At 41.0% G+C, this 15916-nt stretch overlaps 1 protein-coding gene across 1 annotated transcript in view; it reads left to right on the top strand.

Annotated features, from left to right (window-relative positions):
• The window catches only part of BPGM (bisphosphoglycerate mutase), a 28501-nt gene extending 18401 nt beyond the window's left edge, over positions 1-10100 (top strand). The window contains exon 3 of the mRNA XM_090286808.1: positions 9139-10100. Coding sequence (XP_090142934.1) covers positions 9139-9311 — 173 coding nt within the window. The 3' untranslated portion in view covers positions 9312-10100. The remainder of the gene's footprint in view (positions 1-9138) is intronic.
• The last annotated feature ends 5816 nt before the right edge of the window (positions 10101-15916 follow it).

Here is a 15916-nt window from a genome sequence, read left to right on the forward strand (position 1 = left end):
CAAACACACTCCTCACTGCCCTGAAAACTCTGCACCCAGACTCAGAATCTAAAGGCACGCTGTTCTGTAGTGTTCCAGACAGGCGTTGTTTCTTTCTCCCTGACTGGCATAGTCACTTCCTGTTTGTTTCCTGCCGGCCCACACTAAAGGCAAGGCCAGGTCCTGAACTGAGGCACTGGATGCTGTCTGCGTCTTGCCAGCGGAAGTGGATTGTTTAGTCTGGGTTCAAGCGCAGGGCTAGGCGGTTTCAAGTTTGGAATCAAAGTGGCATGCAAGAGACTCATGAAAGACAGACTTGATTCCTGAAAAATTGCGTGCAGCTGTCCACAGACAAGGCAAAGAAGTGGTTGGATGAAATTAGAGAATCAGGGAGGAAAGGTCAGCGGGAACTCGCTGTGGGGACAGGGACAGGCGAGTCAGTCACCTTTGGCATTTTAGTGTGGTATTTTCAGAAGCAGCAAATTCAGGCCTCTCTTCTGCGAAACAAATACTAGCCTAGTGGTTCAGTTAAGCTTTCTCTTATTATTAAAAGTGTCATTGATTTATAAGAACCTTAATTTTTAAAGTTGTATGCTATTTAATTATAAAATTAAATGTAGAAAGGTTTCTTCTCTCTTCCTTATTCTAAATTAGAGGCTCTTATTCTGTTGTCATGGTAACAACATTCAGATAACCCATTTCCACTTGTTCCCAGACATTCTTTAAGTTGTACATAGATAGCATTCAAATCTTAAAGAATTGTAATTAAAAATAGGTAGATCATCCATAAAATTCAGAATTTCTTGTGTTAGCTCTTATTTTGGCGATAGAAGAATACAGCACTCTTATCACAAATACCCATCGGGGTGGATTTTGAATTGTGACTTACGTGACTGGGAAAGAGAAGTGAGGCAGGGGTGGGACCTCATACTCAAATGATTTGGTCAAAACTGTTTTCCGCTTTTCTAATCCCCCAAAATATGCATTTTAGAAGTAGGGTTTCCTATTGTCCCATAACAAATCAACCTCTCTGCTTCTTTTCTCCTATTTCCTGATAGTCAAAGATTTGAGCAAGTACTTTGGAGAAAATCAAAGAAAATACAAGTAAGACAAATTTAGTATGAATTATTTACTTTATTAGCACTAAACGCAAACAGCCTTTTGTTCAACTTTTTCAATTCTCTCTTTTTTTCTTGGTAAGGTAACGAAGGGGACACCATCTTTAATCAAAACTTTTAACAGTGAAAGACTAGATTTAATTTGAAAGCCCAAAGAGTTCAGATTCATTCATTTCCACTGTGTTCCAAAGATCTGTTAAGTCAGGTACTGTCCTTGGTATAAGGCTGCAGCACCTAGAATTGGACACACAAAGTCCTTACTTTTGAGGAGCTTGTCTCCATTTTTATCTCTTTCTAACACTCAGCCAATACCTGTACCTCTGAAAAGGCCTCAGAATTGTAAGGAATAAAGAAGCCAGTGATTCTCAAACCAGTAGGAGATAATTAACAGATGAATCATGAAAAAGGGGCCAAGAAGTGACATTCCGCAGCTCCTCACACATATCTCTGGGATCAAAAGGAGGAAGATGGTTGTCAGCAAACACAGAGAAATGGGAAGATGTAGCTTAGGTAACTTTGCAAAGAAGTTGGAGAGAGACCTATCACTAGATTACCTTAGTTAATGATACCCTTAGTGAAGTAGTTAATCACATTAGATTGTGAACCCAGATTAACCAGTAATGGAGAAATGGGGGAGAGGGAAGGGGGAGTTAATCGCGTTAGTATAAAACCAGTTTACTTTGTCTACTTCTCGCGCGCATGCCCCTGGCTGGCTGTACAGACTCTACAGACTCATGAATAAACGCCTTGCTTTGCTGCTGAAATCTGTGTCTCGGTGTTCTATTGAGCGTTTCTCACAGAATGCTTTCATGTATAGGCTTTAGGCATTAGGGTTTTTAATTAATCTTTTTAATTCCTTATAGCCTTTATTTATATGTAAAAAGCAGATGTATAATACTTACAGCTCTGTAGCTTCAGCTCCACTGGAGAGGATACTCCAGCGTCATCGCAAGATGTCGATTCAACACGGGAGGAGACAGATACCGTGTCACTCCTGAGTCGGACTGCACAGCCATTCTCGGCGGTGCAGATAGACTTTTAAGAAGCTACACCATCGTCTCTCGAGACGGACGGCTGCCGAGAGAGAGAGAGAATACTTACAGTTATACTAGTGAATGATATAGTTAAATAATTTGCGCATCCTGGCAGCCATCACATGATAGCAGTCCTTAACAGTTGAAAAAACATATATAAATTCTTGCAGGGGGTAAGGCACTTTTCAAGGTCGTGAGTGGTACAGGGTTGGATGAAACATGCTTCCTGTTCAAGGAGTTCATAATCCTAGGGGGAGACGGGAGCATTTGCACAGGCTCCTCCAAGAGAAGGCAACGTGTGATTGGTGTAGTACTTACTCAGTGGTCTCTCTGTGGTTCCTGTTTCTGCTGCAGTGATTTGGGGGAGGTGGCCTTACGAGTACAGACCTGAGTTTCTGAAGTCAGTCCTGTGTGCAGAAAATGAAATTAGAATTTATCCTCATATTGCCCTTGAGTTGTTACCGCTTTGACTTACCACCGAACTTTTATTATTTCTTACTTGAAATATCCCGATCCTTTAAATTGATTTCAGTTAACTCCTAGAAGGTCCACATGAACATTCAAGAATTAAAGGTAATGGTTGGTGGTTTATAAGGGGATGGCTACAGAGGGGGAGTGATGGAGAAAGGTTGGCGCAGGATGAGAACGCTGTGATCTTTCCCTTCAGAACATTCGTGGGTGCTGTATAAAAAATCTGTGCCACACTGGCCTGCAAACCAAAGGGTCGCTGGTTCGATTCCCAGTCAGGGCACATGCCTGGGTTGTGAGTCAGGTACCCATTTGGGGGTGCGTGAGAGGCAACCACACACTGATGTTTCTCTCCCTCTCTTTCTCCCTCCCTTCCCCCTCCCTAAAAATAAATAAATAAAATCTTTAAAAAATAATCTACGCCAGTTATCAGACAGAAGATGTGATCTCTGGCCACTAGTTTTAACTTTTATATGATGTTCCAGTTAATGAGTTAGTAACACAAAATTACATAAGATAGTATTAATTCAATTTGGTTTAGTCCAGTGCAGATACATTATTCTAGCCTTAGGAGTTCTGCTTGCCTAACTTCCTTAGGACAAAGAATGTGACTTCTGCCAAATTGAGCAATGAGTAATGGCCTCACTGTGGTTTTTCCTAATTTGCTATTTAAAATTTAAGTCTCATTGACTGATTATTAACCAGTCTAAGTATTTTAAATATTTGGACGTAATTAGTCTGCTGTGTGAATGGCTGGAGTAGTCATTAAAGTGGAATGTTACTTTATTTAAATTGGAAATGTTCTGCTTTTGTTGAGCTCTCCTTCCTTGGTAAGTCAGAAACTATAGTTCTCATGGCCTTTGTTTTGTTGGCTCTTTGATTTGATCCCACACATCTAAGCCATAGGCATGAGCTTGAGAATGGTGCTATTCAAGAGAGGACCCGCTAGGTCTGGTTAGATCTGAACCCAAAAGTCACAGACTGTAACCCCTAAATCTCATCACTAGTGTGTTAGCTATTTCAAGGGGATCAGAAACATGTATTCACATCCTTTACTAATTTTGAAAACATGAGAACCCTGGGCGCTGCGGTCCGGTGTCGTGAGCAAGGGAGCAACCCCCCAAAGAGTCACTCACACACGTGTGTATCTTTCACAATGCCAGCTTTATTAGGGGAGGGCCCAGGGCCCCCCCAATAAGCCAACAGAGTCACACGCATTTTATACACACAGGGGGGGAGCTTACGTGATAGAAGCAAGCAGAGCAAACATCCTGTGCGAAGTCCCGGGTCAGTGCCAGCATCTGCAGGTGGAAAGGCTGTCGTGGGTCTCAAGCCAGGTGGCTGCAGTGGTGGCACACATCCGGGGGAGGGGAAGCCTGGCAGGGCTCCGGGGGTGATGCTTGGTACAGCCGCGCTTGCGCGTTGCGTGGCCAGAGCTCTGAGTTCTTATAGCCCACCAACAGGGGAGGCCCCACTCATACTGGTGTCCGGTGCGCAGGCTTGTGGTTTGGGCACTCTGGGCCCCTCCTAAGGGCATTCCCGTTTTCCGCCTTTTCCTCAGTCTTGACATAGCACTCGACCTAACCGTCATGGCTGACAGTGACTCCATATTGGATTGTCAAAGATGTCCAAAAAGTCCTCTCTGTTCTTGTTCCATACTTTCGGTTGGCACCCAGCCTTTCACGGGGGCAGTGCGTTCATACAGATATTTTCCTCCCTCCTTATGCTGGGGTGGAAGTAGCAACAAATGTGTCAGGTGACCAGAGTCGAAGTCCTGGGATTCGGGAATTAAAAAACAAAACCAGAAATAGGCCCGGTTCTACTACCTTAACAGTTTTGTGAGTTGAGCAGTTTTATTTAACGTCTCTGAATTTATTTAGTATTTTTAACAGCCTTATTGAGATATTATTCACATACCATATAATTCGTGCATGTAAAGTATATAGTTCATTGGCTTTCAGAGTTGTCCATCCATCAGCACAGTTGATTCTGGAACATTTTCATTACCCTCAAAAGAAACTCGATACCTAACTGTCACTTCCCAGTCCCCTCATTCTCTCTGGCCCTAGGCAATCACTAATCTATTTATAAATTTGCCTATTCTGGACATTTCACGTAAATGGAATGGTACAATATGTAGTCTTTTGTGACTGGCTTCTTTCACTTAGCGTACTATTTCAAGGTTCATCAGTATTTAGTGTGTATTAGCACTTCATTCTTTTTATTGCCAAATAATATTCTACTGTATGGATATACTACATTTAATGTATTCATTCATCAGCTGATGGACATTTAAGCTGTTCTCACTTTTTGGCTGTTACAAATAATGCTGCTCTGAAAGTTCATGTACAGGTTTTTGTGTGGACCTATGTTTTCACTTCTCTTGGGTATATAACGAAGAGTGAGATTGCTGGGTCACATGGTAACCCTATGCTTTCCAAAGTGTCCACACCATTTTATACTCTTAATTTTTACAGTGTATTAGGATTCCAGTTTTCTGTATCCTCACCAGCACTTATTTATAATCTGACTTTTATTTTTATTATAGCCATACTAGTGGATATGAAGCGTTATCGCATTGTGGTTTTGATTTGCCTTTTCCCGATGACTAATCACGTGGAGCCTCTCTTCATGCGCTTACTGGCCATTTGTGTTTCTGTTTTGGAGAAATGTCTGTTCGGATCTTTTGCCCATTTTAAAATTTGGTCATTCGTCTTTTTATTATTGAAGTGTAATAGTTCTCTATATACCCTAAATACAAGTCTCATCAGATACATGAGTTGCAAAATCTTTTCTTCCAATATGTGTTATCTTTTCACTCTCTTACTAGTGTGCTTTGAAGCAGAAACATTTAAAAATTTTATATGCCCAGTTTATCTACTTTTTTCTTTGAGTATGCTTTTAGTGTCATATGTAAGAAACCATTGCCTAATTCAAGGTCATGAGATTTTACTCTTCTGTGTTCTACATACTTTAAAACTTTAGCTCTTATATCTAAGTCTTTGATCCATTTTGAGTTAATTTTTATATATGGTATGAGGTAGGGGCCCGACCTCATTCTTTGGCATGTCAATATTCAGTTGTCCTAGCACGGTTTGTTGAAAAGAATATTCTTTCTTCATTTAGTTGTCTTGGGACACTTGCTGAAAATCAGTTGATCAAAAATATGAGGTTCTATTTTGAATTCCCAGTTCTATTCTATTGACTGTGTCTATCTTATGTAAATACCTCTTATCACATACAAGTACCACACTATCTTGATTTTTGTAGCTTTGCAGTAAGTTTTGAAATCAGGAAGTGTGAGTCTCTCAGTTATGTTTTTCTTTTTCAAGGTATTTTGGGCTATTCTGAGTGCCTTGAATCTCCACATGAATTTTATGGTCAGTGTGTCAATTTCTGCAAAAAGAAAAATCAGCTGAAATTTTGATAGGGATTGTGTTGAATCTGTATGTTAATTTGGGGAAGCTGTTTTGTAGTGTTCAGAGGATAAATTGTTTACTTCTTTGGTTAAATTTATTTCTAAGTATATTATTCTTTTTGTTGCTAATGTAAATAGATATGTTTTCTTAATTTCATTTTTGATTTGCTCATCAGTATGTAGAAATACAATTAGTTTTATACATTAATTTTGTCTCATGCAACGTTGCTGAACTCATTTATTGGTTCAAGTGTCATCTGAAAATAGAGATAGTTTACTTCTTTCTTTTTGATTGGGATGCCTTTTATTTCTTTTTCTTGACTAGTTGCCCAGGCTAGAAACTCCAGTACAATGTTGAATAAAAGTGGAAGTTTAGTCATTTTAAAATAAAGTCCTAGGGGGGGGAGGGGGGCAGGGGGGAGAGGATTGGAACTGTTGTAGCAATGTAATCAATAAAAAACATTAAAAAAAAATAATAATAACAATAAATTAAAAGATCTTGAAAAAAAAAAAAATAAAATAAAATAAAGTCCTAGGCCCAAAAACATTTGTAAAGGTTAATGGTTGGTGATGTTGTAGAGTCTCACAATCTATAAGCAATGAATCTGAGATACTGATAGATGTGAACACTCATTATTTCTATTTCACCTGGAAAATGTTGGTCAACATGGTGTTTTTTACTAAATGGTTGTCTCCTACCAAATTGTTTTTTGTAGTGAAAATTTAGATTAATTGAAGAAATTATAAAATCCATCTCTCTCTCCAATTCAGTGGGCAATATGCCTGCAGACTCTGACCACAGATAAAACATGGTCCTTGTGTGATAGATTATTGTAGACACTAGTCAGTGTCCCCATGTTCCTCTCAAGGCTTCTAAAGTGCCTTTGTTTTTCCTAGCCATACGAATAAAACAGAGGAGCTTTGGTGCTAGAAGAGACTATCCTTCCTCCTCTTATAAATGAAGAAATAGTTCAGTGGAGGTAAAATCCTGGCCAAGGTCACAAGTGTCCTTCCCCAGAGTACTATGCATGTCATAGGCCCTCAGTTACTGGTTGCTGATTGAGTCAGGCCTTCAGGGCTCCCAATGGGTTTGGGGTGAGAACTACTGGGTTCTAAAGCCTCAGGGGTCACCTGGCTCTAAACCTCATGCTGGTGAATTCTGCCGCTGCTGTCTCCAAGGCTCACGTGTAGCAGCTGTGGAGCATCCAGCTGACAGATCAGGCCTTTTGGAGCCAGAGGGTTCTTAGAATCTCCCCTGCTAAACAGCTGTCTGTCTGATCTGAACGGATCTGTTCTTGGCAGCTTTAGCTTGGGATGGTAATCTTGTGTAGGGCTGCAGTGTGGGAACGGAGGTTTGGCAGGGCAACGTTGTGTTTTAGGGGCCCCTCCCCACCCTTTAAATAGTCTACCTAGAAGAGAATTTGTAGCAGAGAAAGAAGAAACATTTACTGTCTTTTACTTTTTCCTGTTCTCTTTTAAGTCCATTCCTCTCACCCCACACCCTTTGTAATGGTAAAGGAAGAATGTGTGTGTTTCTTTTCTTAATTTGTCAGAGGAGATGGAGGCCCAGAGAAGTTAGGTGCCTAAAGTTACAGAGTTGGTATATTGGGGGAACTGGCAGAGAGGAGATGCGCTGCACTGACCCTCATTCCATAGTGGCTTGAGTATGGACAGTTTGTGCGTGAGAGTTTGCAGGTAGATCTCTGGGCCCAGAAATGAAATTCTACTCAAGAATTACCCTAGCGCTTGGGATCCAGTGCTATGATTCTGTGATTTTTGGCTGGTGCTGTAATTATGACATTGGTTAATTAAAATGGCAAAGGACATCGAGAACTAGCTGCTAATAATGTTTTTTGCCATCATCGCCTCCCAAGTAAAGACAGACCGTCAGACTTCCTCAGAAGTGGCTCCCCCTTGGTCCTTTCTATTAATACAGACAGAAGCATTTGGTTGGTATGTAGAAGTCTATGTAACGAAAGTGTGTTTTTAAAATAGGTAATTTGAAGTTTCAGTTACCTTTTAATTTGCTTAACTCTGTCTCTTGTGTCCTCCCTTCTTGTTGCCCATTTTGAACTCAGAAGAACTTAAAGGCACTACTTTGTACAGTAGTTATAGACACCTGGGTTTGAATCAGGCTCTGCTACTTACTGTGTGATCTTCCATTGTTTGCTTAACCTCTCTGTGCCACGTTACACAGAAAAATAATAGCTTATAACCTCATAGGATTATAGCAATGATTAAATGAGTTAATATAGAGAAAGTGCTTAAAAGAGCACCTGGCATGTAGAATGTACCCAGTACATCTTAGCTGTTTATTGTTAAAAGCAGTCATAATAATTAAATACTGTCACTACCACAGCTACTATTATTACTCGAACTCCAACTCTTCTGGTCACAGTTGAACTACCTGTAATTTAGCTTATTTTAAAGAGAATTGAAGGTAATTTGTCCATTACACATACCCTCCTCTCCTATTAGTTGGGACGATAAGGGACAGGAGGACAGTGAGGCCCGTTCACAAGGCATCCCTTACAGTCCTTTCCTGATTCCCCCTCATTGGTGTTCTAAGTAGCCAGGGAAGTGCTCCTCCTGCCTGGGTTTAGCCCAGGTCATTCCAAGCTCACTCAGTGTTGGGAACCCAACCACATTCTCATCCATTGAACTAGATTTAGAGGTTAATTTCAGCCAGCCTGGGGACATCATATAAGAGGGAAAACAAAATCAGAAAACCCTCCTAGGTCACTTTAAGGTTTTTCAAGGCTGATTCATGTGGAAAATCAGTAGCACAAATATAGACGTGGAGAGAATGATTTTCATTCTTTTAGGCTTTAGATGGGAAACAGCCAGGAACAGGTTGTCCCAAAAGGTATTTCCTGTCCTACAATATGAAGTGATGGTAATTTCTGTCTTGGGTTTTATTTTAATTTTTTTTTTTTTTAATTTTTTAACTTCTGGGAAGTTCTTGGCTTCCAGTAACTATAGCTAGAATCCCTCACAGCATCTGGCCTGGTTCCTGACAGGCAGTTAATCTGGGACTAAGTAAATGTGCAGTTAAGCAACTAAACAGAACTTCCTCCTGGGTCGTCCTTAATGCCTTGTTCCTTCCTCTCTTAATCTACAGGTATCTCAGATGAAGACATTATCAACATCACTCTTCCCACTGGCGTTCCCATTCTCCTGGAGCTGGATGAGAACCTGCGTGCTGTTGGGCCTCACCAGTTCCTGGGTGACCAAGAGGCTATCCAAGCAGCCATTAAGAAAGTAGAGGATCAAGGAAAAGTGAAAAAGAGCTGAGAAATAAAGCCTTTCCCAAGTGCTAGACAGGAATAGCTATAAAAAGGAGTGGCATGCAGTATGTTATAGGTGCTGATCTCTCTCTCTCTCTTTCTCTCTCCATCTCTCTCTCTCTCTCTCTGATTTTTCCAGAGTTAGGCTGTGGAGTGAAGTTTGTATAGGTAACTAAGTAACTTATGTTGGCCCAGGTAACGACTTGAGGGTGCCTGAGTGCTGATGTCATAAGCCTTATGGATTAGCTCTCCTGCTGTCCCTGTTTGAATTAGTCACTAAGCTAGTAACCAGTTGGGGCTTAGTCAGCGTCATAAGTTTCTGAGATGGGAGGGGTTCACGTATGTAGAGTTTAAGGCATTCAGTATATTATGTTTGAGTCACCACTGACAGGCATTACTTCTCCAATAAATAGTTCACTTTTATATTTACTAAGAGTTTCTGGGGTGATAGAAAAGGATATTAGTTAACGAACTATACTTAAGTATTTATTACTAGTCTTTTCCTCTAGGAAAAGGGATGTTTTGTAGGTAAGATGAGAGGCGCATTTGGTGGGAAAGCCACAGATGGGTTCCCCCAAGATAGCCAGCAATGAACAACAAGGCTCCGTGCCTTGTCCCCAGTCCAGAGACTCCTTTGTTTGACATTTGCTGGAATTCCTCTTTGGCAGCTAGAATTAGCAGCACGTAGACAAGTGTAGCTGTTTGTGTTCTCTTTTTGTTTTGTTTTTGTTCTTTGAACCTTAATCCTTGCGTTCCTAAAATTGGTTTAAAAATAAAGTTCTGTGACCAAAAATAATAGCTCCAGGTACCTCTGTATGATTCATAAATATTAGATAAAGGCCCGAACTGGTCTTCTGCTCTTATCTTTCTGTAACACTCAAAAAGTTGCACCTTTTTTCAACATGTGGGCACTCCTGATTCTCTATAAACTGAAGGTTGGTGTCAGGGAGAAGGTATATTATAGTGGGTGTAATTTTATTCACGTGAGCGGGGGAAATGATATACTGGAGCGCGTCACAGACTTCTGTTGTTCATCTGCTGATAGCTAAGAGTAGCCAAGGTACATCATGGGCAGAATTGATTGCTTATCAGTCTTAATGATACTGTTTTCCATAGTATATTTTTAGATACTGTAGGTATGTAAGTCATTTCTTTATTGCCTTATTTCAAAGCAAGTAACACATATTTCAAGGATAAAGGCGTGTAAAAAATTTGCAGCTGTAATGGCTGTTACAGCGAGTTACCATTTTTTTAATGGCTTTCCATTGGTGGATTAGCTTATTTGTATCCGTGTTATAGTAAAACTGGCATTAGAAGAAAACTAATTCTAAAACCCTTGCCACTGCTTGGTTTCCATTTTATCTTTTATTCAAGACTCGTAGAGCATTGGCTGAGGAAGATGGCTGGGGAAAAAAAAGGCATGAACTTGGTTTGTTCACAGCTGTCCACATCTGTGATGCATAAGGACATGAACTGTGGATGCTTTAAGTTTCTGACCGACTGCTGCCTTCCCTACTGTCGTCCTTCTTTTTAGTCCAGCTGCTTAGTCAAATGACACTTTAGAATTCAGAGATCAGAGTCGGCTGCCAACTACCAGCTCTTCCTACAACTCCAAACCTGTCATAAGGCTACAGCTTAGACCTTTTGTGAACAGCTTCGTCTCTGGAATTGGCCTCTGAATTTTCCCGCCCAAGTCATAACCATGTCTTAATGCAGCTCAAATCCTAGAGTTGGGTTCTTCCTTGTTCCCCACCTAGATGTCCACTTCCGGTGCCACCCCCCACCTCCAGCAACATCATGATGTGCTTCTGCATACAAAGCTACACTTCAGAATCTTGTCGACTTCCTCGGGTAGGGATAGTTTGGGATGCTTTTGATATAATTTGGTTTTGTTGTTTTTGAGATCTTGGCTGAAATAAATGGAGAGACATTCATGACAGCATGTAAAATTATTTTTAAGAACTCCAGCACCTCAGCCTCAGATCACCTAGCGACCCATTTCTTTTGCATAGCTTACAAGGTATTCGTAATTTTTGATGTAGGGATGTTGAAGGTTGCCTAACCTGCCTCCTACCTTGGCATCCTTCTGTGCTATATCAAGCTGGGACCAAAAAAAAACCAAAAACAACCAACAAACAAAAAAGAATTTTAAATTATATTTTAAATAAATGGTAGACAGCTTGTCTAGAAATATGGTCCTTGGAGAGGGCAGCCCACCGTGCTGCCAGGTTGGGTTTGCCCTGGAGCCGGCTACACGTCCCCTCTGCCCCGGCCGAGATCATTGTCCCCGTGTGGTAAGAGGAGGACTGCAGCAAGATGCTACTCCTAGAGTTTTAGTACCCTGAGACTTTTTCTACAAGAGTAAAAGTGCTGCTTCAGAAAATGGGGGTTCTTGCATCATTTAACTTGAGCACTGAATTAACAAAGCCTCCTTGGTTAGAATGTGTTACATCACATGTTTTTCCTTAATAAGTTGTGCAAGGAAGATTTTTTAAATGTGATCTGTCTATTGCCAAGCTCAATGAGATTCTTTTGCAGACTATTTCTGATCTTGGATTATGACCAGTTTATTAAAATGCAGTTATTACATGCACACATCAATGGCAATGGTTGTCTTCTAGCCTGGGAAGATTCCCTGTGCTCTGCAGCTTTGGGGGGGTAAAATGCTCTTTCTGCTCAGTGTGCGAGCCTGTTAAAGGCAATACCCACTGGGCAACAGTTGGCCAACTTGGTGGCCAGAGCAAAAAATTCCCTGGTCATACTGCCACCCCCAGGAAAGAGAGAAGCCAGAGGTCATGTACTTTCCCCTGATTTCTATTGTATATATATAGTTCTTTTCTGGGCTCCTTACCATTTTTCACAAAATGGGGTAGGGGAAACAGCTTAACGAGATAGAAGTTTCATTACTCCCAGGGCCATTTTTAATTCTTTCTTATGCTTTTATAAGTGATAGGATTCTTTTCAAAGTCCAACTTCCCTCTCACCTAGAAAGTCTTTCAAAGGTTCTTCCCTCAGAAATATACCAAAACTGTTGCAGATCTTGATCATGTTTCCTGTGTTTGTGTTTTGCATAATTGTATTTTGCAAGTTTGGGGCTCACATTTACGACACCATTTGTTGTATTAAACCAGGCCTTGCCTCGCAGCAGATCTGGCCAAGGCAGATGGCATGTTATGCTGTAGCCTAAGGTTTTCACTTTGGACTAGGAGGGGATTTTAAACCACTCATCCCAAGGGGACTAGAAAACATCCAAACTTCAAGAATATTTTAATTATTCAATCTCCTTCTAATGACAAACTTATTTGGCAAAATGGTAGGCAGGATTGAAGTCACTCTTTCCACAATTGGTAAATTTTTATTTATTGGAGGGTGATCTAACTATTAGAGTTTAGTCTTTAAGACATTGGGACCTCAAGTTGCCAAAAAGAATGTATTGTAAATTCCTTTGACAATATTTTAAAGGTAAGCTATCTCCTCACTCTCTTCCCCCGACCCTACTGGATTATTTTGAAACAAATGCCAAACATCAAATGGTATAGATTTTGAAAAGGAAAGTGGCTTCCGTAGCCTTTGATAATGAGAAGCCATCAGGCATCTGCCGTGAACTTTGTCCTTTTTGGTGCTCTAGGGAAACCAAACAGAAGCCCTTACTAAATTGTCCAGTTTGAATCTTGACTTGTATATAGTCCATTATCTCTGATTGCTGTTGGTCTGTTTTGTGTGACTTCCGCAGGATAATGTGGGATGATTTGGAAGTTAAAGAAAGACCCTGTTTTATTAGTTGGAACTGGAGATATTTGTATGAACGTGTGGGTAGGTATATGTGTTTTCCTCTTTCTTCCCAATATCACCGCTTCCTCCCCCACTCCCAGATCTGGCTCTGTCCTCTGAAAAGTCCTAGGAGCAATACCTAGTGAAAATGAGCACACCTAGTTCCCTTGATCTTTCTAAATACTATGTCACATAACCAGAGATGCTGGTTGAATCCCAGGTTTGGGGCAGATAAAGTATAAGGTGAGCTTGGAACATCTTGAGTCAGAAAAGAAGAAAATGCCCAAAACCTGATGGTGAGACACAAAAATTGGCTTAAGTGCCAAATTTGGGAGAATTTGAGGTTAAAGAGAAGAATGGTGATAATGGATTATAGAACATTTCTCTTAGTCTGCTCAGGATGCTATAAGACACCACAGACTAGATGACCTAAATAAGCATTTATTTCTCACAGTTCTGGAACTGGGAAGTCCAAGATCAAGGCGCTGGCAGATTTGGTGCCTGATGAGGGCCCTCTTTCTGGTTTTCAGACAGACACCTTATTGCTGTATCCTTACATGGTGAAGAAAGAGAGGGCGCGCTGGTTTCTTTCTCTTTCAAGAGCACTAATCTCATCATGGGGGATCCAACTTACTGATGTCATTGAAACAATTACCTCCCAAAGTCCCCACCTCTGAATTCCATCACATCAGGGATTGGGGCTTCAACATTTGCACCTTAATTAGATATTTTACTTAAAAGTTATGAAGGACATTTGGGGGGCTGAAGAATTTAAGGGTGCGATGTCATGATGTCTGCAACTCACATTCACATGGTTCGGCCAACACAATTTCCCTATAAAGAGACAGCAGATATAGTAAATGTTATAACTGATGAACTGAGGAAAGAGTTTATAATGTATTGTACTATTCATCCAGCTTTTCTGTAGGTCTGAAATTTTTCAGAAAAAAAATGACAGGAACTAAAAATTGACTAAAACAAACTTGCATTGAGTACAGTCACTAAAACTTGTATGCAGCCTGCAGATAAAAGTGAGTGGTTCCTATACTTTTTCTTCTCTTGAAGTCTCTAGTCCTTGTTAGGGAAGGGAAAATCTTTTGAGTCTGTATTATACTGTCAAGAGGCAAGTTGTACACTAATTTTACTTCTACTATGTTTAGGGCTACAGTTATGCATCAGACCAACAATGAGCCTGTCTGCTGATACAACAAATCAGAAACAGGATTATGACCGCCATTGCCTTGTAGTTGAACAAAAAGTGCCGCTGGGCGGTATCCCTTTTTCATGCCACACTGTGGCTCCTAGACTCTACTTCATCTCTGGGCCCCTGTTTGCTTGAATTTCAGGTCCCTGCAGCACCCACCTCATGAGTGCCTGTTGAGTCACTGCCCCATGTCATAGCCCAGCCTGAATCCATGGTTTCTACTGCTCCTCTATGCAACCTTCTACTAAGAATGCTGAGGGTTAATGGCCTGAAGTGAAAGCTTCTCATTGGCCAGAACAAGTCAAATGAATTCAGTTGGCATTAAAGAGTTGTCTTTTATGCTGTGGTTGGCCACTTAAGTCTCTTCTCACTTTAAAAACAAGGTTCATGAAAAAGATCCTGTTTTTGTGAAGGAAGCTCCGCCTTTTCAAGACAGCTTGATTGCTCAACCTGTTCATTTACTTCTTTGCAAAGCTAAGCTTTTTAAAAGCTTTAGTCTAGCCCTGAATATGATAGGAGCTTGTCTCCAAAGTGCCAGTGCCTAGGCTCCAATCTGCGGAAAATAGGTGCCATCGGACAGCAGCTGCAGCCACTGTTGGCCGAGATGTGAGATGGTTACTTTCTCATGATGAAGCAACTGCAACTGAAGGAATTATTTTGCTGCAGAGAGTTTACCCAAGAATTTCTCACGAATTTGCTCTGGCCACACAGCTATTGAAAGGGGAATATCTGCCAATCACATGGCCCTGAGTCCACTGAGAGGGTATCTTATTTGATGTGATGTTGACTTAGGTGGGAATTAGAGTTGGGGTTTTTGTTTGTTTTTAAAGTATATTTTATTGATTATGTTGTTACAGTTGTCCAAATTTCTCTTCCCTTTGTCCCCTCTTCCCAGTACCCCCTTTCCCTCCAGCAGTCCCACCCCCCTTATTTCATGTCCATGGGTCATGCATATAAGTTCTTTGGCTTCACCCTTTCTTATATTAACTTCCCCCTGTCTATTTTGTACCAACTAATCATGCTTCTTAATCCCTGCACCTTTTCCCCATTTCTTCCCCTCCCCCCTCTCAGCTGATAACCCTCCAAATGATCCCCACACCTATGATTCTGTTCCTATTCTGTTTTGCTTAGTTGGCTTTTTTATTTTTTTATTTTTTAGATTCAGTTGTTAATAGTTGTGAGTTGGTTGTCATTTTAGTGTTCATAGTTTTGATCTTCTATTTCTTAAGTAAGTCCCTTTGACATTTCATATAATAATGGCTTGGTGATGATGAACTCCCTTAGCTTTACCTTGTCTGGGAAGCACTTCATCTGCCCTTTCATTCAAAATGATAGCTTTGCTGAATAGAGTAATCCTGGTTGCAGGTTGCCTTTCATCACATTGAATACTGCTTGCCAGTCCCTTCCTGCCTGCAAAGTGTCCTCTGAGAAATCAGCTGACAGTCCTCTAGGCACCCCCCTGTAGGCAACTCTCTGCCTCTCTCTTGCTGCCCCCAGGACTCTGTCTTTATCTTTCACCTTTGGCATCTCAATCATGATGCGTCCTGGTGTGGTGCCCTCTGGGTCCAGTTCACCCGGGACCTTCTGTGCTTCCCGGACCTGTATGTCTATCTCCTTTTCAAAATTTGGGAAGTTTT

The sequence above is a fragment of the Furipterus horrens genome, unplaced genomic scaffold (assembly GCF_987537825.1).
Source record: "Furipterus horrens unplaced genomic scaffold, mFurHor1.1.pri manual_scaffold_9, whole genome shotgun sequence".
Lineage (NCBI taxonomy): Eukaryota > Metazoa > Chordata > Mammalia > Chiroptera > Furipteridae > Furipterus > Furipterus horrens.